Raw genomic sequence first — 25494 nt, forward strand, 5'->3', positions numbered from 1 at the left:
TGTTTACAAAGAGCACTTTGTTATGGGAAGCAGAAGGGACATTTATCTTGTAATTCAAGGCTATGGGTGCTTAAACTAATGTCCAGAGAGAACTGTAACATGCTTTTGAACAGTGGAAGAGGGTAAAAAAATCTGAAGGTGATATCCAGGTGGTACATAGTAGAAATTCACAAAAGCTGGAAAATTACATGGGTCATTTTATTTTTTTTGGGGCTAACAAAATACCAGGAGAGTCTAAATGGGACTCACTATAGATAAGTGCTATAAGTAAGTGCTAGATGTTGAAATAATCAGCTACCAAAATCTGAGATGAGAAAAACCACAATAGGTGTTACAGCTGCAGAAATAGTTTTACAATGGATCACAGCTTTATGTGCTTCAATAATAGCACATCACATAAACAAGTAAAAAGTTTACTTCTATATATATATATAAATATACAGAATATGAACATTTTATATCCTACTACTGTGTACTATGTGTATGTATAATTGCTAGAAATTGCTAAAGAGATACATACACACATTCATGTATGCATAGCAGAATTAGCCATGTAATGCACATAAATGAAAGCTTCATTTTCAATCAAACTAATAAGGCTTTATCTACTAGAGATTTTCAGTAACATAAATGGTAACTGTACCTCAAATCTTGCTATACTCTGTATTATGTATTTGATAAAATAATTTAGTAATCTGTCATTGAAAAGACTCTTTAAGGAAAGCATACTGCAAATAGCATTTCATTTATCAATACCACACACACTGTCTGTCTTTTTTTTTTTTTAAGTATCTATCATAACAAACAGACCATAAAATGTTATCAGCAGTACTGTGGTAAGACTAAGATGTATGTATAAATTCTAAGTTTAGAAAGGCAGCTCAGTAGCTTTTGTGGACTGTGGCCTTCAAGCATAAATGGTTGTTAAGTATATTGCTTTTTACTTCTGTCTAAGTTTTGAATTCTGAATAGCAGCAGGTATCAAAGTACTTAAATACAAAAGAGTAACCACGTTCTTCAGTGCATTTTTTTATGTTTTCCCCAGTATGACTATATTTAGAACTAACATTTTATGATGATTTACAAATCACATTTCAAACATGTCTAATGATAAAGTAAGCATTAACACTGAACTAAAAAAAAAAGGAAAACAGTAAATCTGTGGGAAGTTAGCAGTTCTGATAAACTTCTATCTAAATGTAAAACTGCAGAATGTGTATTAATTAGATATCCAAACCCACCATTATTCACAATTAGAACATATGATTCACAACCAAAAGGACAGTGTTTCACTTCTTTACACTTGTCAGCTTTATAGAACTAACTAATTCCACCTTTAAAAGCAGAGGACCAGTATTAAGAAAGTTATTAGGAATTAATACAATGGTGATTGATAGATGTTTCAATTAGGCTTTTAGATATCCTAAAGCTGAAATACAGACATTTCTTTTAGACTAATAATTATGTCTTCTCAAATTTTCATGCACAAAACACAATGAACATGTTGAAACGATTTTGCATAGGTATCATAAGTGCTACAAAGTAATATGTAACATGAATAAAGTATCTGCAAAGATATGCTTGCATTTGCTTGTTGATCTTGCGTATGTGTGTACAAAGCATTTGGGCAAACAATCATTCACAAATATTCTTTTATGCAAGAAATTTTCCTGGGACCTGATGTAGCTTTGCAGGTAATGAGGGCACCGGTGTTAATTAGATACTTCACACGTTAGCCTTTAAAATGTGACTTAAAGTGCTGCTTTTATAATGTGGTATTTCCTATTTGAACAGTACAGCTTGCAATGGTTTTCATTCACTTACATAAGTATATATTGAGCACATGCTAAAAATCCCACAGCAATGATGTATTTTTTTCCAAAATAGCATGTGAATATCAATAATTAGTTATATACTGCAAGTGCGCAGAGTTCTAAGCAGGAACTTTCCAATTCTGTTAGATGCATAGGGCATATGAGTGGCCGAGTATAACTGCCTGCCAAAAATGTAATTCTCCTTATGAGTTATCATGTAATACCGGCTGGAACTGGCATAAGATCATATTCATGAAAATGAATCTGGAATAAGTCTGAAGCATATCTACAGGAGAAATATAAGAGGAATTAAAAAAGGAAAACTGGTGTATCACTTTGAAAATATCAGCAAATATTGTAGATTATCAACATCTTTTGGACCTTAAGAGGTAGTTTCCAGGAAAATGCTACTCTGGAGGTCTGGCTGATTTTTAAACTTTTAGACTTCCAGAAAATACTAGGAGAGAATTGTAAAGTTATATTGAATATCCTGACTAGATTTAATTGCAGTTGGAATATCTTATAGTTTACCAACAATTATCCTTTTTTTTCTTTCAGATTTTAAATTTCTTTTAAAAATGCGTGTTATAATTCATGTCTCCCATCACCCTAGCAAAATAGCAGTTGCTCGGGTAGATGGACCTGGTGAAGAAAGATGGCGGAACATCAAGGCATTTGCCCCATTGTGATTTATGGAAAAGATATATTGAAAAGAAGTTAGAATTTGGAGCTATGAGGAAAGTATGTCTTTATGTTATAGTCAAGCAGATGAATTAACATAAGCAGCAGCTGAAAATTAACTTTTATTGAAATTTTATTGAAATTTTAAAGTGGATTCTTCCTCTAAAACATTTGGTGTTTTAACTGGACTTTTTCAAGATCACTGCATCATGCAAGCCTAAAATTCTTCTGGTGATTGTAAAATTTGTTCCAATTTAATTGGCCTCATGCAAATTTTGTAGCATACAATTGTTACAGGACAGCAGAACAATGCCTTCCCATCCTTCCTGAGAAAGAAAAAAAAAAAAAATGTTCAAAAAATGACCTGACGATCTTTGCCCAGGCATTTATTGTACGTTGAGTTACAATTGAAGTCTGTTATTTGAAAGATGAAAATTTCTGTAGTTGTCAATTATTTCGTATCCCAATAAATGCTTAATACATGTGGCTGTAATAACATGGCTACTTACGTCAACCCATCTGTGACTTCATTCAAGAGAGAAAATTTAAACACTTCAGGATTGAGACCCTACTTATTTATCTATCTGCCACGGGATTCAGTATTCCCCTACAGGGCAATGCCATTTTTAAAAAGCCAACTTGATTAAGCAGAGACAATTATCTACTTTGTGAAACTATTTGCCAGTTGATAAACCTCTTCCTCTCATTTACGTTTCAGGAAATGAAACAGATAGATCTATTCACAGTTGGTCGATTAGTCTTTTTATTTTCATGCCTGCCTCTCCTGTTTTCTGCTTGCTTGTTTCTCAGACCCTGTGAAATGTTTATGAATACTGCCTTTTATAAGTCTGCTGGCAAGTCAGCAGCCAGTTCTGCAACAAGTACAGTATTTTGGAAAATCTGTAGAAAGAAAATGTGGTTTTGAAATAATAATCTGTGTCTGAAAAAACTAAAGGAGACACACAATTTATGATTTAAATTGTGATCATCCAATTAATTGACAGGATACAAAGTAACTTGGATTATTAGTAGAAAAACGAACAAATGGTAGTCTGTATTTGAATTGGGTTCTGACAAATTTAGAACACAGGTTTTTTTTTTTTGCTTCGTATTGCTATTTTGGCGAGTTCATTTCACTGACTGAAGTGATTTTTAAAACAACATGGAATTAATGGATGCAGTATCTTTAATTTGATATATTGTAAACATCGGTTTGCATAACATGGATGTGCAAGAAGAATGTACATTATGCATTTTAGATCTTGCCTTTATAAATACTTTACTTACCTATAGTACATTTTTTTAAAAAAATCCACTTCTCTCCAAAATGCAGACATGTATCTGGACCTCTTAAGTGTGTTGCTGACTAACAATGTATGTATATATGTATACACACACCCATATATGCAGGCCACACATCATAGATAAATAAAGCTTACAGTGGTCCTAACAGGTCAGCACTATTTCCTTGCTCCAGCTGTATTTGTTCCCAGAAGATCTTTGTCTAACATAATTTTTTTTCCCAAGGAAAGTGCTCTTAGATCCTACTCCAGCATTCCAGTCCTTCATTAGCCTTGCAAGTAGAAGAATTTTTCTAATTCAAATGTGAACCCTTGTTGCTGTAAACTAACTTATTTCAAAAGGTACTTCTATATAAAGATCAGGTGGTTTAATTTGTCTTTTCAACAGCTTACTGTATACTTCAAGAATACCTGCTCTTCTTTAAATTAACCAACAGCAGTTCAGTCATTCCTTCTTCATGGGTTCTCTTTATAGTCCTCCAGCCTTTTTAATCATTTTCCCAAAGGGTCCATGTCTTTCTTAAATTATAGTTTCTAAAAACGGGCTTGATATTTTGGAAGGGGCTTTCCCAGTGCTCAGTGGAGAATTAATTATTTCTCGTGTTTCCACGTTTTTCTACCTATAACTATGTGCATATCTTCCAGTTTGATTATCTTTTCATAACAGTACGATATTTTTTTACTCGGGTTATGTTTCCCAGCTACTGTAGCCTCTGAAGACTTGCTGCCAAATTACTTGCTGCTTATACTGTATTTTTGAATTGATTATTCCTGCTTTTGTGCTTTGTCCAACACTTGTCTCTACTGAACTGCATCCTATTTTAATGTAATTTCTTCAATTTCTCATTTTTAATTCTAATTATGTTTGCTAATATAATCACCATCCTTCCCAGCTCTTCGTTAGATGCAGGTTAAATAAGTATGCACTTCATTCTGCTGTCCAAGCTGTTAATGAAAATATTGAATGAACATGACCCAGGACAAACCTCTGTGAACCTCGTTCAGTTATTCTTTCCTTTTGACACTGAGACACCGATCAAGCATCAGAGAAGTCTAGGCTAGAAAGAACATCAGAAAATCATCTGATCTGTTGCAAGCAGGGCCTAGATTAGGTAATCCATGTCTGTCTCAAGCCAAGTCTTCGCTATTGCCAGTTGGGGAGATTCTACCATTTCTTTCAGCATCCTTTTCCAATATTTGGTAGTTCATATGGGGGAGAATTTTTTTCTTATAACCAGATGGAATTTCTCCTGAAAAAACGTGCACCTGTTATCTTTTATTCTGTCTCCATGCATCCCTGTGAAGAGAGTATGTTTTCTGTAACTGCCTGTTAGATAGCAAAGAACTGTGATTAGATTCCTTCTTGAAGGTTCTATTTCTAGGTCAAACAAACCCAGTCCCTTCAATATTCTTTTATCTGTCAAGTTCTACAGTCTTGGTGGTCTTCCACTGGATGCATTCCAATTTCTCAATCTCTCTCTTAACTTGGAGGAACCACAAATGGCCAGTAACTTTAAAAATACGTACAATTTAAAATATGCCTCGTTTATATGACCAACCCCCTTTTGCGTAGTTGGGCAATCAATAATACGAGAATAAAATGTAGACATCTCAAAAGAACTATGGGAATTAGTGACAAAATTAATTCAGATTTGCTCCTAAAAGAAGCTACGCTAAAAAATATCATTCTACCAAAAGAATCTTCCTTTTCTATTATATTCTACCAATATAAACTTGATATTTTGCAGTGTTTTGGGTTTTTTTTTTTTTTTTTTTTTTTTTTTTTTTTTTTTTGTCTATCAAGCACTACCAACAACAATTTAGGTGTAAAATACTTGTGAGCCCCTGAGGGGCCGTTCCTGGTGCTCCCCAACTCCACCTAAGCAGATGTAAAAATGAAAGACCTTCTTAATCTGAAAAATTTCAGTGAGATTTTCTTTGTCAATACTGCAATTTGCTTACTGTTCCATATGCTCTTAGTACGCTACCTAGACCTAATTTTTTGAATTCTACATTGTATTCTTTTTATTATTTTGAAATGTGTCATTGCTATACAGTGTGAGCAATAGCAATGAAAAAAATCTATTGAGACATGCAGTCTGAATAAACTTGTATAGTATCCAGAAATCATTTCTGAATAGCTGCAACTGTCAGCTGCAACTGTCAGATGTAAACAGATTACTTTTTCTAAAGAAGTTTTATTTTTCTATGCAACTCAAAATAGATAAGACAAAACTTCTAACATACCTCCTGTTACTTTTGGGAAGTAAGTACGGCCAAAATATACTCATTACTTTGCTAATAGTGAGCTTTTAGTTTTCACAACCTAGTTAAATCTGGGAAAGGTGAAGCTTTTACAAAAAATTTTATAATTATTATTTTAAACGCTAAATTTTGCAAATCATAGTGACCAGAAAAATGCAATAAACAAAGTGGTTCGTTAAAAATTATAATTAAAAAAAAAAATCACTTTTCTTTCTTTAGTCGAATGCTAAAGGAAAAATGGAAAAAGTGGTAGGCTAAATTTGCACTTTTCTGCAATTAATATACAAATTCATTCTCTACATCTATGCATACATATATACACATATATCCTTTTTTTTTTTTTTTTTTTTTTTATATGTCACGTATAAGAACTGTGATGAAAATGCAGGTGGAACTTCTGTCCTTCGTTATATTTTGGAAACGGAAACGGATAGCCAGTCATCAATGCAGGTGGCAGCTAACCAATGCTAAGGTCCAGGAAAAGGCATTATTGATATTAATTGATCATTTTATATATATATATTTTACAATTTTGCAACTTTCAGCTTATCTGTAAACTCTTCTGATGTTAAATAGACTTATGTGATGTGTAAATCCATTGTCTGAGGAACTACTTCCAAAATCCAGTGGAAACAGTTAATTTTTTTCCTTTACTTAATCTTTGTAGTGTTGTAAAAATCAACACAAAGCCATTAGAGGCAGTGCACAGTTAGATGAAATGTCTTGTGAGCAACTACTTGAATTCAGAAGGGTTATTAAAGAATGTCTTAAAAGAGACAGGAATTATTTATAATTTTCAATAAAGAAAGCAAAAAGTTTATGCAGACCACTTGTTATATCTCTGAGAGATTTTTCTTATGCTCAGTAAAAGCTAAACAAAAATACTATACACTCTGCACCCTGCAGCACTTTAAAGGTTGCAGTGACTGAGAACAAATTTTTATGTGATTCACACAAAGTCAGAGGCATCACAGAGAAAAGAGACATTGAGAGACATATGTATTGAGATAAAGACCACAGGTAAGGGGAAGAAGGCAAAAATGGGGATATTGAAGGAGAAAATACAGTATTGAGGTTCAGAGGCAAATATAAGTTACTGGGTAAAGAAATCACATGAGAATTTTTTTGATTGTGCAGAACACAACTCATAACTCTACCACAGCATGCACACAAGAGCATGTGCTTTACATGCCATCTCTGCCTCAAAGGATAGACTCATGTTCAAATAGAGCAGCAGATTGTGTCTAGAGCACTGTTTTTCCCCTCCTGACTTTCTTCCCACACACATATAGGCTGCAAGAGTCATACAGTTACTTATTAAAAACATAGATAAAAATTTGTGCTCAGTGTTAGTCTCACTCATGACTTCAGTGGCTTTAGCTATTGCTTGTAAATGAGGAGCCTTTCTCTCATCTCTCCTCCTTCCTTGTTTTCAGGCTTCTGCGGTGGCTTTGGACAGACTTCACTGGACTATTGCTTCTCTGAGGGGTGAAAGTGGTGCAGATTGGGTGGAAATAGTGACACTCTTTCTAGGTGCTAATGGCAGGGAAGGAACAAGTCTTCATCCAGCAGCAGACAGATCTTCCTGTGTTCAGTATTGATCAAATAAACATGCTTTGTGAAAGTGCAATACAACTGTATGGTAATTTTCATATATGCAAATTGTTTTGTTTTGTTTTAGGATTACAAACTTGGACACAAGAGAAAGTCTATTTTACTATGTCAGAAAAGCTAAACATGAATATTCTGTGGTCTTGTATGAGGTGTATGAAGTGGTTCTGGTTTTGCTCAATGGTATTTTAATCCTTCACACCTTGATTAATATAATTTAGAGCTTGGTTTGTGAAACTGCTACATGTATTTTATATGTGAATTAAGAGGTGAACTTTCTTTTTTCAGTCAAGACTTGCGGTTCCAATCTTCAGGGACCTGGAGGTACTTTCACATCACCCAATTTTCCATTCCAGTATGACAGCAATGCTCAATGTGTGTGGGTCATCACGGCTATCAATACTAATAAAGTAAGTTTTCCTGGCTTTGCTTTAAAAAGAAACACCAAAAGTACATGTAGACCATGACATTTTTCACTAATATAATTTATCTTTACAGTCCGGCTGCTGTACTTGGTGCATTTCAGACATTTCTAATAAATGGCTGATATTAGATGGGTATGGACAGATGTTAAAACCTGTTATTTCCCCTAAGAGTGTTTTGCTTTTTGTATGCCAAATAGATGCTATCAGGTTTTTATGTGACTTTTAAAGATAATACCCGGAAGCATCTACCCAGTGTTATAAAGCAGTGTCATGAGTCCACTAATATTGCGTTATAATCAGGACAGCTGTTTTGTATATAAGACTATGTATATCATATTTGGCCTTAGACTATGTGAGAAATCACTGAAGTTCATGAATTCACTTTCATGAAGGACTGTTCCAAAGTTGTGTAATTATTTTGTCGTCTGAACCACTGTATTAAAATCCCATGTTCTTTATACCTACACTCTAAACCAGAAGTACTGGGAGTTCTGATAATGCCAGATGAGTCAAAGTAGAGCAGTAAAGCTGAGTTATGACACCACTTGTCTTTAAATTCAAGAGGTAGGCACCTGGCAGCAATGGCTATATTCTATTTGCAGGTGTATCATTTTATCTGAATGGAGTGTAATGGACTTGTTTAGATGTAATAAAACAAAAATTAGCTGTACAGCTCAGAAAGGTTTTATAAAGAACTGTCAACATCTGTGTTTGCTGGTACAGGCGTATATTCCTAGCTCCTAATTTTTGTCTTATATTGCCATCTGCATCACACTCCATTAATTGATCAGAGAGGCCTAGAAGGCCTACTGCTTTATATCTGAGATTATTAGAGGACTCAGTAAGTAAGTCCGATTACATTTCAGAAGGCGTTTAGCTGCATTGCTGCATTTTTCCCTCTAATTTTAGAGAGTCCTGTGTGGAGGCCATCCTTATGTTCCATTTTGAAAGAAGAAAAAGGGATATTTAATCAAGTGATTAAGATATTCATAATGAAGATAGTAATGTGTTTAGGGGCAGAGAGAGGGCTGTTTGTTGGATTTATCCTTGTTCTGAGGACAGCTAATCCAATTTACACAATTTATAGATAATCAATTTAAAGATTATGTGTCATGAGTCCTTGAAAGATGATGCAGTCCCTCCTAGGACATATTGGGGTGGTTGAAATTCTGCGTGAGGATTAGTACCTGCACTTGTGGGCTTCTCCAACAGTATATGATGGAGGAAGTTCATTAAGAATTTTCCCACTTCTGGGTTGTCTTAACATTGTTTGCACCCATTTTTTATGTATGTCAAGCAAGTGATTTTTGCCACTGTTTTATCCATGGCTACCATGGAATCAGTTAAAGCTTTGTTGATCAAAAAGAACAAAACTATAGTTCTAGGGGTCTGCCTGAAAGAACATTCAAGAAATGAAAGACATATGTAGATTCGTAGATTATATATCTGCAAATTACCTCTTTGACAGGTGGATTAAAATGATATATCAATTCTCCATTATAGGTGCTCTTACATTATGATGCTTGAAATGGTCTAGATATTTTTTCCAATGGTCAATTTAATTCTTTCATTCTTAGCTACCTAAAACCTCAGCTGGATCAAATTGGCCTTTTTGCTAATGAAGTAAGAAGACTGTTTCCAGCACCACATGAAGGCAGTATCTTGCTTCCTTTTCGTTTGTTACTAGGTGAAGTTTGAAAATTGCACAATATCTTCAGCTTCACTTAACATAAAAGGCTGTTGTTTGTTAGACAGCGAGTGCCCTGGTTTGTTAGGGGTTTTTTTGCCATGTATGATATTCACAGAGCTGAACCAGACCTCTTAGGCAGTAATTGCTAGTAATTGTTATCATAGCACAAGCATGCTAAAACTGGTTTAGGCCAAGAGAAAGCCAAATAATTCTGAGATGCTCATTGTCAGATCAGTACAAATCCTGTGGGATTTTTATCACTAATGGCAAAAATGTTATTTGCTGTTCTACATTAAAGCCTAGATCATGTTGTTTGTTTAAATAGCATGTGGGATAAGAAAACTGCAGTTGTGACTTGATTTTGCCCTTCAAAGGACGGGTTACAAAATTACAAGTTTAAATTTAACCACAGGCTGAAATATCAGTGAAGTCTGAATTAAGGCTGAAGTTAACCAAAGTTCAAGTCTTATGAATTATATTTGCTGATTTTTTTCTAATCCAGAGTGACAGAAACACTGTGGAAAACGTCAGTGGTAAAATGACAGCCTTTCTGACAGATCTCAGCCATATTCACACTACATATTGTTCACCACCATGCATTAAGAAAGAGAAAAATAAGCAAAAGGATTCCTTTAAAAAAAGAATCAAGCTGCTTTCCAAAATTGTAAGGAGGAATTAAATATATAACTCACTGTTAAATCTAGATTGATCAGAAAACTAGGTCCTGGTTCTGTTAATTTTACATGGCAGGAATTTAAAAAAAAAAAAAAAAATTTTCATGATTAGATGTTATTTTTTTTGTTTGTTACCATAATATTTAAATTTTATATTCAGTTTATATCAAGCGTAAAAGTATTCTTACTACCTGCATAAATCTATTCTTTAGGATATAGTCTTTGGAATATAGGTTTAAAAAGTTTACCAGTCTTCACATTCTTATCTTTTTTATATATTGTATTTTGAAGTAATTTGGAAACCACTAATGATTTATGCCTGAGAATTGGAAGATAGTTGGATTTGGGGTTTAGGTTTGGTTTGTTTTTTTGGTTTTTAATAATTTTTGCTAGGGTGGTTTTTTTTTTTTTTTTTGTGGATGTCAAATATCTGGTAGGAAAGCTATAATCTGAATTCTGTTGTAGTGGCAGAGCCTACTGAAAATTCATGACATCTGTTCCCAACTGCTGTAGTCCTTTACTTTCTGATAAACTGTTGAAACAGTTCAAAATATAAAATATCTGCCTCACATATTTTCTGCAAGTCTGAAGAAGTTTACTAATGGAATAACTTGCAACTGCTACTGAATTTATAATAAATATGGTTCTCATTTAATCACTCTGTATTAAGAGATTCTTGATTTTTTTTTTTGATGTACCTTCCATTCTTTTCTTCCTCCTTCCTTGTATCATGATATTCCTGTTTTTCTCCTGCAAAAATGTAATCTTTTCATTTCTGTGTTTTTGTGCTTTTTGGGACAAGCCAAAAATAAGCAAAACAAATTCAGCAAAAAGCTGAGTGTTTACACTTAATTTAGCACAGCTGTGTTATTTTGGTAACCATGTCAAAACTGTCAGTGGAATATTTCCTAAGCTTGCTGTCAAGCCTAAACTCAGTTGCCATCCATATTTATTATTGTTAACAGTATAAATCTCAAGCAGATTGGGTGATTACGCATGAACTCAAACATTCATTTCATGAAGTCTGTTTTGGTCAGGCCTGTTGGAACAAACTACACTGGAGCTCTTTTTACAAGCAAATGTCTCAAACTTGGCTTTTCCAAAGCCTGTCATGAAGATGTACTGTAGGTGTTACAGTCGGATAAATGACAAGACAATATGAGCATACATAGGCTCATTCTTAACTATACATTTTAACCACAACCCTGTTTTTCATCCATGCAGATTAAAAAAGCTAGTACTGTGTTTATCGATGGGAGATAACGTACTTCTATATGAAACTAGAAAGTGTAAAAATATTTCAGTTCTGTTCAGAACAGCTTTTTTTAAGGCAGGAAGTTAGCAGGTTTGGCTATGAGGGGATAGAATCATTGTTGAATGAGAGAATTTGGAGTCAGGTGGTAAGTGCATGTGTTTTGGGTTAAATGTTGGGAAAAAATAGTATAATAGACATGTGGAGAAAAAGAAAGTAATGCAATTACAGAGGAAAAAGTACTTGTCCTCCCATACGGCTATTTTACTATAACTCCACTTTCATTATGAAAGGAGGACAGGTCCATTTTCTTAATCACTGTAAATTTTATCTCACTAAATATTTTCCTGACATTTCTGTGACTGATGTTTTTCACTCTGAAAATGCTACCTACCTATAGGGAATGGATGAGAGATTCTACCTATTGCAATAAGTGCAACAGAAGTAATTACTTTCAGCCATCAGCAGTTTTAGATTCTAGCCATACTCGAATTTCAGATATTAACTCCACCTTTGATTAAAACTTTATATTGAATTAAAGGCTGAATCTGAGTTTTAGTTCTGTTTTACTTTCCATAAGTTCCTAAAATTGGTCTAAGTTATGTTGCCCATACTCTTTGAATGCAAACATGTTTTCTTATTTGTACTTATGATGTATATGCACACCCCAAGCTGGAACTTTAAAAAAGACATATGCATATGACCCGGAGACTTTGATAGGGAAATTTTCAGTGCTTTTACTATGAGCAGTTGGCACATTCAGTCTTTTTTGTTGGTGAATTTTTGGCAGAGAGACTTGTCATTTTCCTGCACAGTTGAGTTCACTTGGTTGCTCTTGTGAGTGATCTTTATAACAAATTGTTCTGCTCAACGTGTACCTTTTTCTGATCTCTGACTGGGAAATAGAGCTGCTGTTTGTTTTCTAAGAAGTGTCTCCTTTAAGGCTCATGGCACCATTCTGTGGTGGGTTAACTTGGCTGGCTGCCATGTGCCCCCTAGGCTGCTTTATCACTCCCATCTGCAATAGGAGCATAGGTAGAAAATATGATGAAAAATCTCATGGATCAAGATAAGGACAGGGAGATCACTCAATCAGTACCATCATTTGCAAAACAGACTTGGGGAAATTAATTTATTGCAAATCAAATTAGAATAATTTGCAGGATAAATAGTAGGATAATGAGAAGTAAGAACAAAGCTAAACCAACACCTTCCCCAGCCCCTCGCTTCTTACCAGGCTCAACTTCTTTTCCAACTTCCCTACCTCCTCTTCTCAAGCAGCACAGGGAGAATGGGGAATGGGGGTTGAGGTCAGTCCATTACATATTGTCTCTGCTGCTCCTTCCTTTCTCACACTCTTCCCCTGCTCCAGTGTCACGTCCCTCCCACAGGCTGCAGTTCTTCATGAACTGCTCCAGCATGGGTCCTCCCCACAGGGTGCCGTCCTTCAGAAGTGGACTGCTCCAGCATGGACCACAGTGTCACAGGTCCTGCCAGAAGCCTGCTCCAGTTTGAGCTCTTTATGGAGTCACAGTTCCTTCAGGGCACACACACCTGCTCTGGCACAGAGAACGAAATTAAAACCACTTTCCTCCTCTTGCCCTTCTTCCCAGGCTAAGCTTCATTGTTCCTGGTTCTTCTGCTCCTCCTCTTCCCCAGGTGGCACAGGGGGACAGGGAATGGGGTTGTGGTGCAGGTTGTGACACTGTATCTGCTGCTTCTTCCTCAGGCTCTTTCCCTGCTCAGCATTGGATCCCTTCCACAGGAAATAGTCGTTCAAGGCACTTTTCCAACATGAGGTTGCTGATTTGCTCAGCTTTGGCCTGTGGTGGATCAGTCTTGGAGCCAGGGTGGAACTGGTTCTGTCTGACATGCGGCGTAGCTCCTGATCTCTTCTCATAGAAGCCACCCCTGCAGTCCCTCCCTGCTAACAAAACCTTGCCACATAAACCAGTGCACATGTCACAATACAAATGGAAGGTGCAGGAACATCTATTGATATTTAAATCAAAGTTATCATTCCTGTGTTTCTGTCCCTTCCAGCATGCGTAGCTGCTCGGCCAAGTTAGGCTGACATCACTTCGTGACATCTCGGGGGTTTTTTGGAGGCAGACTGCTTACCCTCAGTGGGGTGAAAAAGGGCAGACATCTATACTATGTAAGGTTATCCTTTTGGCTAACTACTGAATGGAAGAACAGAAGCAGGGGCAAGTGGGGCAAGTTAATTAAAAGTCCTCACCCCTTGCTATGATTGCAGTCATCTTCGCTGTTTAAGAACAATGATTTTGTTTTTTCAAACAAAACAGTGAACTTAGTGAATCTCTGACAGTGAGCGTAGTTTTCTGAGGGAAGGATGATCATGATTGTTTTCATTGTTGTTTTATAGATTGGTTGATTTTTTTTCCCCTGCTTATACCTAGTACTACTTGTTTATAATGGTCTTGGCAAGTCATACTTTTCAGACAATGTTGAGCATTATTGTCCCCCTATCTGTGGGGAAAAAAAAAAAAAAAAATTCTTTAGAGTGAAAGGACACCAAAAGTTTCAGGGTTTTCCTGACACGTCTTCTTGGAAAGTAGTAAAATGAATTGATGGGTTTTACTACAAGAATAGCTTTCAAAGCGTAGAAAGGGTAACTCATGGAACATTTGTATTTAAAGTTAATTTAAATGCAGTGGTTTAAGATTACTTATGTTTTCTTTAGAAAAAGATCTGAATCTTACTCTAATATACTTTTGCTACTAAATCTGCTGTATGGTCTTTTAGTCTCAGCTCTTTTTATTTACTGGGATGATGTTATCAATGAAATGCATTTCACCTCCCTAATAACATCAGAAGCTTAACTAAATTGCTATAAAACCTTTCAACCTTAAGATCTATGTTATCAAAGAGATGTAGGCATTAAGGTGCTTATATACCACTAAAAATCAGTGAGGAAATGAATTCCAAGTATAACAACTCTTCTTGAAAAAGTCTTCCTATTAATAGAAAGTACAAATTCCTCTATTAGGAGAAAGAAAAAGACTAGAACATTTGTAGCTTATTGCTGGTCAAACTTCTACTAATCTGGAAGTGACATTCATCCATAATTTTTTCAAAGTAACATTGGAGAATGTTTTGCTAAGATACATGAAACATATTCAAAAGACTAGATTAGACAGGAGGAGTTTTGGCAGCCTAAGAAAACAAATGCAATCTTAGATTAGATGTCCAACTTCCTAATATGGATATACATATATTTTTAATCACATAGATTTGTGTTTCTATAGCCCATAAATTGTAATCAATTGCATCTTCTCTCACCTTTCTCTAAAATCTACTATTCCTTTCATTCATTCCTCATGCTACTGTATCAGCTGCTTTTTGGGCAGGGAATTGTGTTCAGCTAGATGTAATAGGAAATAATTAGCATGTTATTCTCAATACAGTCATACCCATCTTTCTCACAACTGCAGTAAAGAAGAAATGGGAGGGGCAATTTTATGGAAGAGAGAAACTTTATAATCTAACTTGGCGTCATCTGACTTCAGTCAACAGAAGGCTAATTGCTGTAGTTGTTAGACTTTTTATTTTAAACTCTCTCCAGTTAATGAAGAGATACTGTTTTCACTAGATGTACAAATCCCAATGTACTGATTAATTATTTAAGAGGAATGTCCAAAATAGGCAAGATTAATTTCTCTCCAAATACCTTTATCTGTAGAAAAGCACTAGCTGTGGAAGTAGGAAGTGATCATTTTTGAACAGATGCATAATTTTTAGTTGATTCAATTTTCGCAGAATCACAGAATGGTTGAGGTTGGAAGTGGCCTCTGGTCCAGCCTCCCCTGCTCAAGAAGGCCCACGTACAGATTGCCAATGGGACCATGTCCAGATGGCTTTTTAACATCTTCAAGGAGGGAGACTCCACAATCTGCGCAATCTGTGCCAGTGTCTGGTCACCCTTGGCAGTAAAAACATTTTTCCTGATGTTCAGAGGGAGCTCAACTGTGTTTCAGTTTGTGCCCATTGCCTCAGGTCCTGTCCCTGGTAGTGAAAAGAGGCTGCCTCCTTCCTCTTGGCATATTCCATTCAGATATTTATATACTTCAATAAGATCCCCTTGACTCTTCTCTAGGCTGAATAGCGCTAGCTCTGTCACTCTTTCCTCGTAAGCCAGATACTTGAATCCCTTAATAATATTTGAGGCCCTTCATTGGACTTTCTTGACTATGTGCAAGTCTCTTTTGTACTGGGGAGTACTGGATACCACATCCAGATGTGTCTCACCATGGCTGAGCAGAGGGTAACGTAGTTTTTCTAATTCAGCTAAGGATACTATTTGTCTTCTTTACAGCAAGGGCACATTGCTGGCTCATATTCAACCTGGCATCCACCAGGTACACATCTGCAAAGCTGCTTTCCAGCAACATACACTGGTGTGTGGTTTCTCCTTCCCTAGGGGCTGGATTTTGCACTTCCCCTTGTTGAACTTCACGAGGTTCCCTGTTGATCCATTTCTTCAGCCTGTCCCTCCGGATGGCAGCATGAACCTCTGGCATATTAGCCACTGCTCCTGGTTTGGTGTTGTGGCAGACTTGCTGAGGGTACGCTCTGCCCCATCATCCAGATGACCAGTGAAGATACTAAACAGAACTTGTCCCAGTATTGACACTTGGAATACACTGCCAGTTACTGGCATCCAACTAGGCTTTGTTCTGCTGATCACTACCCTCTGAGCCCACACTTTAATCCAGTTTTCATTACACCTCACTGCCTGTTCACCCAGCCCATATATCAACAGTCTATGAATAACTTACAGGAGACAATGTCAAAGGCCTACATGAAGCCCGGGTAGACAATATCTACCCCTGTCTACCCCATGTCTACCATGCTAGTCATTTCATCATAAAAGATTTTCAAAGTTGGTCAAGCATAACTTCCCCTTGGCAAAACCATGGTGACTACTCCTGATGATTTTCTTGTCCTTAGTGTTCCTGGAAATGAATTCCAGGATTAACTGCTCCATGGTAGTATTAAATAAAATTACACCTCAGTATAAATAATTTAAATAAAATTATACTTCAGTTCTTATTATAAATTATGGATTCAATAGGTTTTCCTACCGAAACTACTCCTCTATAATCGAATACATAATAACACAGTTATTTTGATGGAAGGACGTGTGATTCTATGCAAAATTATGGAGTTAAAGCCTATCAATCAGACAGTAGCATTTCATTAGCTTATACCATCAGATACAAATGCATGTCATTTACTAACTGGGAAGTAGTCAGACATCCTCAGCAAAAAAAGCAATTAGCCATCCTGAGGGTGTATGAACAGGATGTATTTTCTTCTCCTTGCTTAGTTAACTTCTACCAGTGAAGAAGGCAACCAGAGAATTCCTTTTGATTGATGAGCAAAGGATGGGCATGGCATTATAAGCAGTCTACAGGTGGTTTTTTTCTGGAGTTAACAGTGAAAACTGATTAAAGTAGATATCTTGTGATATCAGTAGATATCAGTGAAGTGGATTTCTTGCCTTTGCTGGTATGTTTGGATTATTCATACCGTGTTTTTTCACAAGATAATGTTTGCAGAAATAGATTTCTTTGTAGATCAATAATAGATGTTCTGGCACTAGAGAGGTGGCCAGAATTTTGAAGTCCAAACTTTCTATCTCTTGCTATCTTCTATGTGCAAATGCTGCTCCCACACCATGTTAAAGTTAGTAAATAACTAGTCATTTCCTTCAGTGCCTAGATAAAAAAAAAAAAAATCTTTTTTTACTAGTAGCTTAATAAAAATGAGTGAAACTTAATTTTATGCAGAACCACTAGTAATTTTTAGACGTATAACGAGACATTTGCAAAGGTTAAGATATTTGATGTGTGAAAATGCAGCAGAATACAATCTGAAATTGCTTAGAGGCAAAAAAAAATAAAACCCAAACCCAAACCCACAACACAATACTCTTTCACAAGGTAAAAGTTATGTAATAATTTGCATTGTTGAGACCATAATAAACACACTGATGTAAGTAAGAGCCAATGTGTTTGCTTAAGGAATACTGTATTGATAGTTCGATTAAATTGTGTAATTATTTTTTTTTTTTGTTTCCTTTAGAGGCCTTATTTACAAGATAACTTTTTTTTTTAAATGCTTTTTTTTTATTGGGGCTGCATAGGTTGATAAACTGTTGAGACTATTCCTCTGATTAACCAATCTCAGAAACTCTTCTTGGGAATGCAAGCCAACACAATACTTATATGCAAACACAACATACTTATACGCAAACACAAAACTATAACATGAAAAATAAAATCTGTTCATGCTGTTACTTTAATGTGCTATCCTTTCATTTTAAGACTTTCCGATAGTATTTCTCAGGATAGTTCTCAGGATAGGGAAGGACTATACATTTGTTTTCAATTATTGTGGCCCCAAAGTAAGTAATTCTAAATTACCTTTGTAAATAACTGCAGGATTAACTTCTATGGAAAATTAAGTGACACTTAACACTAGTATTGTAGTTTAAAAAAACAAACTAAAACAAAACAACCCCCTCCTTTAAAGAGCTGCATGATGTGTTTACCAATGACTCTGTAAAACAGAATTCATCTGCTATCTGTAGGATTGAGATTACCTTTGGCATGTAATACTCTGGGATAACCCCATCTGGTCTTCAGCTGCCTTCCCAAAAGAGCACAGTTCTCCTGAAGATCCTTTATCTGCCAGGTTTGTGTGAATCTTTTGGCTGCTTTACAGCATCTCAGATGGTACTACTTAAATATATTTGAATGAATTCAATTTTAGATATCCACAGTGTAGATACCCATATATAAATGCCTAGTCTCGCTTTATAGTCAAGGAAGAGAAATGGGTACTTCTAAGCTGTGGTTGATTTAATGGGTGTTATCTACCTTTTAATGAAATAGATTACACTCTAGACATGAGACGTTTTTTCACTGGTTATGAAGCCTACATCAAATATAGATGCTTGCACTGGGGATGTCTACAGTTAAGTATGACGAATTCTATTGCCAGCAAATGGACTCGGCAATACAGAAGGAACTTTCCAGTTCAGCTAGTGAGTATTTGTTTCCTGGAATTGTCTTACAGCTTTGTGTGTCACCTGCTTTTTTTTTGTAATGTTCTAAAGATCTCCAAATTTTCTCTCTTTTTTAGTTCCCCCTCTTCCTATTTTCTCATCCCCTCTGATACTCAAAGATTAAATTAAATTTGAAAAGACAGAAGTGCTTAATATTTGGGCTGTTGCATTTTGAGCTGTGGGTTTTATTCATGTAATAAGCGAATACCAAAGAGCCAGTTAAACTATTGTTATGCTACACAGCAGTTCTTGGATATTTTGAATTATTGAATTATATGCAATGTGCAACAAAATAGTATGTAATAATGTTGCATTCTTGGCAGGATGTTTTAATTCAAATTTGTTCCTTACTACACTTCCTGTTTAGAAGCAGTTCTGAAGCACATATACTTTCTTCTGTTACATAGTATTCTGCTTTGTATGTTTTGAAGTTTTAAAAAGTTGAATATATAACCTGAAACACTACTTTCCTTGAAAAATCTTTGGGGAGCTAGTTCCATCAGTAACCAGACACACGTCATATTGAACAATTTTCGGGAAAGATTGCTGTCTGGAACACATCCTCCTAAGCATGTTCTCTCTCTGAAGAGTTGTAGGAAGTTCTCAAATTAGCCATTAATTGTGCAATAAAGTCTTCTCCTGTGTTACTTCTGAGATGGGTAATGAGTCAGTTCTGTACCAAGGCATAGAAAGGAGGCACATCTACTGAAATTTGTTAAAAATTACATCTGTGCTGCCATTTCTTCTTTTGGAAACGTCCTTGCAAAATTATTAGAGACCGAAGTACACTATCATAATTTTCAGAAAGTCATTTTGCAAATAGAACTTTTTTTTTTTTTTTTTTTTTTGGTAGATTGGATAATAATCATTAGTATTACCAACTTTTTTCTTTTTTTTAATTGATATGTTTCTTGGTTTATAAATTTAATTCAGCAGTTATAAATTGTTTATTGCTTCTGGGTTTATAAACAGCAAAAGCAGACCAGGATGTAGAAAGAGACTACTGCCTTCCTTTTAGCTACTTTCATATTTACTGCAGTGAATAAGGAGTGCATAACTAGGCATATTTTACTTTAAATAAAATTTGTTGTTCATATATATGTGTGTATATAGGGGAAGAGGAAAGAAAAGATTCCTTTTTCCTGACAGTAGTGTCTAGGTACATGTTTAATAACATCCTCTGAAACAAAACTCAAAACATAATTAGTCTGTATCAGGCTAACTACTGTAGTCTGCTACCTGCTGGTTACATCACAGAAGCTACTATAAAGGTACAAAATTTCAGGGACTACTGCATGGCTATTTCTTAAAAAGAAGAGAATAGTAATTATTACATTGCTTGATTTTAAGTATTCTTCTCAGTTCTGAAACCCTACAGATACAATATCATTAGTTGACTTACGTGTGAAATGATAGATCATGACTATTGTGGCAAATTGTCTCAACTGGAATTCTGTGTCTCTGAAATGTCCTTGTGCCTGCTTTCCAGAACCTACTTTTGATAGTACCATCCTCTTATCAAGAATCTGGTAGCTCAGGCAAATCATCATTTTTTTGTTTATAGTATTTTTCCCTGAAAGTTTACCTGACCGTTTGAAAATATTTTGTGGTCCCTCTGCAGTTTTTTGTTGTTGTCGTTTATTTTAAATGAGATTGTGGGGTGGGGCATAAATGCAGTAAATGTATAAAGTTTCTCCAACTTACCTTTACTGACTTTTTTTATTCATAGAAACATGTCCTTCTTCAAACAGTTAGCAGAACTCCAGTGTAATGAAGTAATATGAGCTTTCAAGGACATGATATTGATCCATCAGGATGGCATCCACAGCTTTAAACACAAACACTCTCAGTTCTCAATTATAACAATAATTAAAAACCATTTATTACAGACATAGGTATAAAAATTTCTATGCATAAGTATTCTAACCTGTATGAAAACTTGAGGAATTTCTATTCTTTTCATAAAGACAGAGTTAGCATGATTAATACATGGGTGGAGAAAATATGCGTTATTTGCTTTTCTAAGAATATGTTTGCATTTTGCTCTAAGTGAAAAATTCATTCTATTCTTAAAATGGAATTGAAATTTTTATACTTCATCATTAAATATGCACACTGTGGTTTAAATTACAGGATATTAAAAAATACCTATGCTTCTAATAATTGCATTCTACTCAGGTTCATGAAATAAGAAATTACTTTTACCTTTGATCCAGCTCTATCCTGTCTGAGCCAGATTATAGATGTCAGAAGTAAATTTTATTCTTCACCTCCACTGCATTTACTCAGTGAAATACATTATTCAGTTGTTATTTGGAGACAGTTGTATTGCACGAAGTGCAATTAGTTATGTTGCCCTTTGAGTATATCTTAATCAAAATGTAATGCAATTATACAGAACTGTATTAAACATGTAACAACTACATTAATAAGTGAAATGACAGTGTTTAGAAGAGGTCAACAGAGTGATGATACCTTAAAATTATTATAATTCATATTTCATGGGCCAAACCTGTTGGGTTAATTACGATAATTTATTGTAAAATGTACTAAAGTTACATATAATTGTTAATTGGAAAATCTCATTTATTTACACTGCTGAAAAGCTTATTTACAGACTAAACTCTCAGATATGTTCCTTTATTTCTAAAATATAATTACTTATTTTATTTCCTAGGTTATTCAGATAAATTTTGAAGAATTTGATCTAGAGATTGGCTATGACACGCTGACAATCGGTGATGGAGGAGAAGTGGGTGATCCTAAAACAGTGCTTCAAGTGTAAGTCTTTTTCTTTTACAATTTGTCTACAGTACAGAATATAATTAATGTAGTTTTGATGAGAGTAAACAGTGATTAGAATCAGGAAAATCTGAACAAAGCCTAATCTTACTGAGCTTCTACGAATACTGAAAGTCATAGTTAAACTACGTGGTTATATGTTTACTGTTCTGAAGTCAGAAAGAGATGGGCTAGCCATCAGAAAAGAAAAAAATAAACTAAAATCAGAAATTTTAAAAGACATAGTATGTACATTCATGTCTACAAATGTAAATTTTTAGGGTCTATTGTGCTCCCTTTAAAAGTGCATTCTCAAATTAAAAATGTACAAGAACATAATTGAAAATAAGTTAATGGGCAACTTACTTACTTACAAACTTTTGCAATCTCCTAGCAAGCTTAGTATGAAGAAAGATGTACTACAGTATACTATAGTATACTATGTACCGTAGTATAGTATAGTATCTTGACATTTAAGTGCTTGTTAACTATTATAGATAATTTGAAACATGTATAGGGAAGAAAATTACTACAGAGAAAATCTGCGTAGAATATTATCAAACCCACATATGATTACAAATCAGACTGCGCTGAATATTAAGGTTTTGATCATCCAGTAACATTCTTTCAGAATGTGTGAGTCGAGGGAGGGGGGAAAAGAGGAGGGGGGAAAAAAGGAGGGGGGAGAGGAAGAGACTTAACAACCATTGACTAAATTCAGCATCCATATTTCTCAAATACTAAAATCGTGATGTTAATTGGTCTTAATAATAATAACAACAGTATCAAGAAGGCAAATTCATGATCTTATTGCTTAATTTATAGTATTTTGAAGACAACGGTATAATCCAGTAATTATGCTTATTTCCCAGTCATTTGAAAATAAGCAGAACAAACCATAATTAGGTATGACTTGTAGTCTGTCATTTTATGTAGATCCAATTCCATTCTGAATAAATACAATAATTTGTAGAAGAAATGAATGCCCCTTAAGATAAATTGGTTTTTTGGTTTTTGACATTTGTTTTGTTGGTTTGGTTTTTTTTTTCAATATTTAGAAAAGATTTTTGGAAAAGGCCAAGTACTATTTAGCTGTTATTTTTAAATAAACTTGCCTCTTAGAGGGTATTTCATGTTATCATTACTTCAAGTTTCAAATTTAAAACTCAGGTCAGAACAGAAGTAGATGTGATAAATGTAGAAATTTATTTAATCAGCAAAAACCCCAGATGTGCTAATTGTTACTAGTAATAGGTTTAAGAAGTGGGGAAATACTGTATATAATCAGAAAACCCCAAAAGTGTAGCAAAATCAGAATGCATTAGAATACTTCCCACAGTATATTTAATGGAAATGCATTATTACGATTTTTATTGTAACTTTCCATTATTCGCCATAGGAACATAAAGAATCTATTTGGTTTGAGCATCCTATAATTAATTTTTATCTTTCTTTCCTAATTTCATCTCAGTATTGTTAATTGCAAGATTTTGAGCAGAAAATAAAGTTGCTTCAGGATTTGCAGGTCTTCATTGTGAATTCCCTCTTATATCTATCCTTCAGAAGACAGACTATATGACCTATTTTTAATTAGTTTTGCAACATTCTATCCCTTCTGTTAAGTTCTTTAACAGTGATCTGGATGAGGGGATCGAGTACGCCATCAGTCAGTTTGTAGATGACACCAAGTTGGGTGGGAGTGTTGCTCTGCTTGAGGGTAGGAAGGCTCTGCAGGGGGATCTGGACAGGCTGGGTCAATGGACCAAGGCGAACTGTAAGAGGTTCAAGAAGGTTGTGTCCTGCACTTGGGTCACAGCAACTCCATGCAACGCTACAGGCTTGGGAGAGTGGCTGGAAAGCTTCCTAGTGGAAAAGGACCTGGGGGTGTTTGTCAACTGAAGGACAGGCAGCTGAACATGAGCCAGCAGTGTGCCCAGGTAGCCATGAAGGCCAACAGCATCCTGGGTTGTATCAGAAATACCGTGGCCAGCAGGACTAGGGGAGTGATTGTCCCCCTATACCAGGCACTGGTGCAGCTATATCTTGAATACTGTGTTCAGTTCTGGGCCCCTCACTACACGAAAGACACTGAGGTACTGGCCTGTGTCCAGAGAAGGACAACAAAGCTGATAAAGGATCTAGAGCAAAAGTCGGATGAGTGGCTGAGAGAACTGGGGAGACTTTATGACTCTCTACAAGTACCTGAAAGGAGGTTGTGGCGGGGTGGGTGTTGGTCTATTCCCCCAAGTAACAAGCGATAGGACAAGAGGAAATGGCCTCAAGTTGCACCAGGGGAGGTTTAGATTGGATATTATGAAAAATTTCTCCACTGAAAGTCAAGCGTTGGAATGGGCTGCACAGGGCAGTGTTGGAGTCGCCATCCCTAGAGGCATTTAAAAGACGTGTAGATGTGGTGCTCAGGGACATGGTTTAGTGGTGGACTTGGGGTGACTTGGTGTGTTAATTTAATGGTTGGACTTGACAACCTGAATTTTTTTTTCCAACCTCTACTATTCTATGATTTATGATTCTTATCAATGAGGGGACCAGCTATTGGTCAGGTATTTCAGGTGCAATTACTTTAGGATAATGCAGAATTTCTTCAGTGGATTGTAGATGTGCTAATTGTTACTAATAATAGCTTTGAGAAAGGGGGAAATACTGTAATTCTTATTTTATAAAGAGTACCAAGCCTTCAAAATAAATTTCTGACGAAGCTGGAATTCAATTTCAGATATTCTTAGACTCCTAAATTATATTGAATATCCTGTCATGTGGAAAGAGCATTTATTAAGTACTGGTTCACCAAGTCTTAACATTTAACTAAAGTATTGTTTTTCATTGGTACCTGAATTAGAGTAACACATCGAGGCACAGTACAATGATACTTAATTTTTTTAGTAATGTAGTAAAGCACTTTGTTTAATTTTTTTTCATCTAAGATGTTATTTATTTCATGTTAAGATGATATTTTATAAAAGTATGTCTGATAATGAGACTTATGTGGGGGAGAAATTATGAAATTACAGGATTAAACCTGTCATAAGTATAAAGGTATTCTGAATAACTTTCTTCAATAAAAGAGTTAGAGTTGTGAAATGTTAACATATGATAAGAGAACCTGTTCTTTAAATAACTAGGTAAATAATTTTTAAGAATTATTACTATAGAGATCCTGGCAAAGCAAAAATCCCCTAATTAATTTGTAGGGGTTTAATATTAAAAAAATTGTATAATCAGCCACACATATATTATTTTTATTTACCAGTGGAATGATTTATGATTATTCTGTGATCAGAAGAATCAGTGTTGAATTTATTAGGATTAAAACGTATTAAAAGAATTACATGGAAGATGGAACATAATTGAGTACTGTAAAAACCTTGTAAATCTTTTCTCCCATGAGCCATGCAGACTTTGTCTGAGATATGATGCATTGCAAATAAATCAGCTATTGTATTATTTAATTTTGGATTTTAAAATTTAAAATAATTATCTTTCCTCCAGCAAATTGCTGAAAAACATTGGTTTGAATGTGTATGGCTTACGTGTAAATGATATTAAAACGTGTATCTTCCAATTTATCAAAGTTAATCAGGAAAACTATCCAAATGTTTAATCCAGTAGTATTACTGAACACTGCTAGATAGGAAGGTTCAGAATCAAAAATTGAAGTGGCATTTAGCTAGAATTATGCTTCCTCAATTGCGTATTGCAATCCTGATAATTCCTACTCCGCTGATGCTAATCACAGAAGTAGCTAAAACTCCAAAGCCATTTCAGTGCTTGCCATTAAGTTTCCTTGGGTGCCTATAATTCTGTGCCTATATGCATACACCCAGCAACATGACAGACTGCTCCAACCTAAGGAGCCTAGCACCTAAGCGAACTTAAATGTGTACGGAAT

General features: G+C 35.3%; 1 protein-coding gene across 1 annotated transcript in view; it reads left to right on the forward strand.

Moving 5' to 3' along the window:
• The window catches only part of CSMD3 (CUB and Sushi multiple domains 3), a 609188-nt gene that overhangs the window by 272570 nt on the left and 311124 nt on the right, over positions 1 to 25494 (forward strand). Inside the window, 2 exon segments of the mRNA XM_030493685.1 lie at positions 7961 to 8082; positions 21484 to 21587. Of these exon segments, the coding sequence (XP_030349545.1) occupies positions 7961 to 8082; positions 21484 to 21587 (226 nt within the window).

This window comes from Strigops habroptila, chromosome 1 (genome assembly GCF_004027225.2).
Source record: "Strigops habroptila isolate Jane chromosome 1, bStrHab1.2.pri, whole genome shotgun sequence".
NCBI lineage: Eukaryota > Metazoa > Chordata > Aves > Psittaciformes > Psittacidae > Strigops > Strigops habroptila.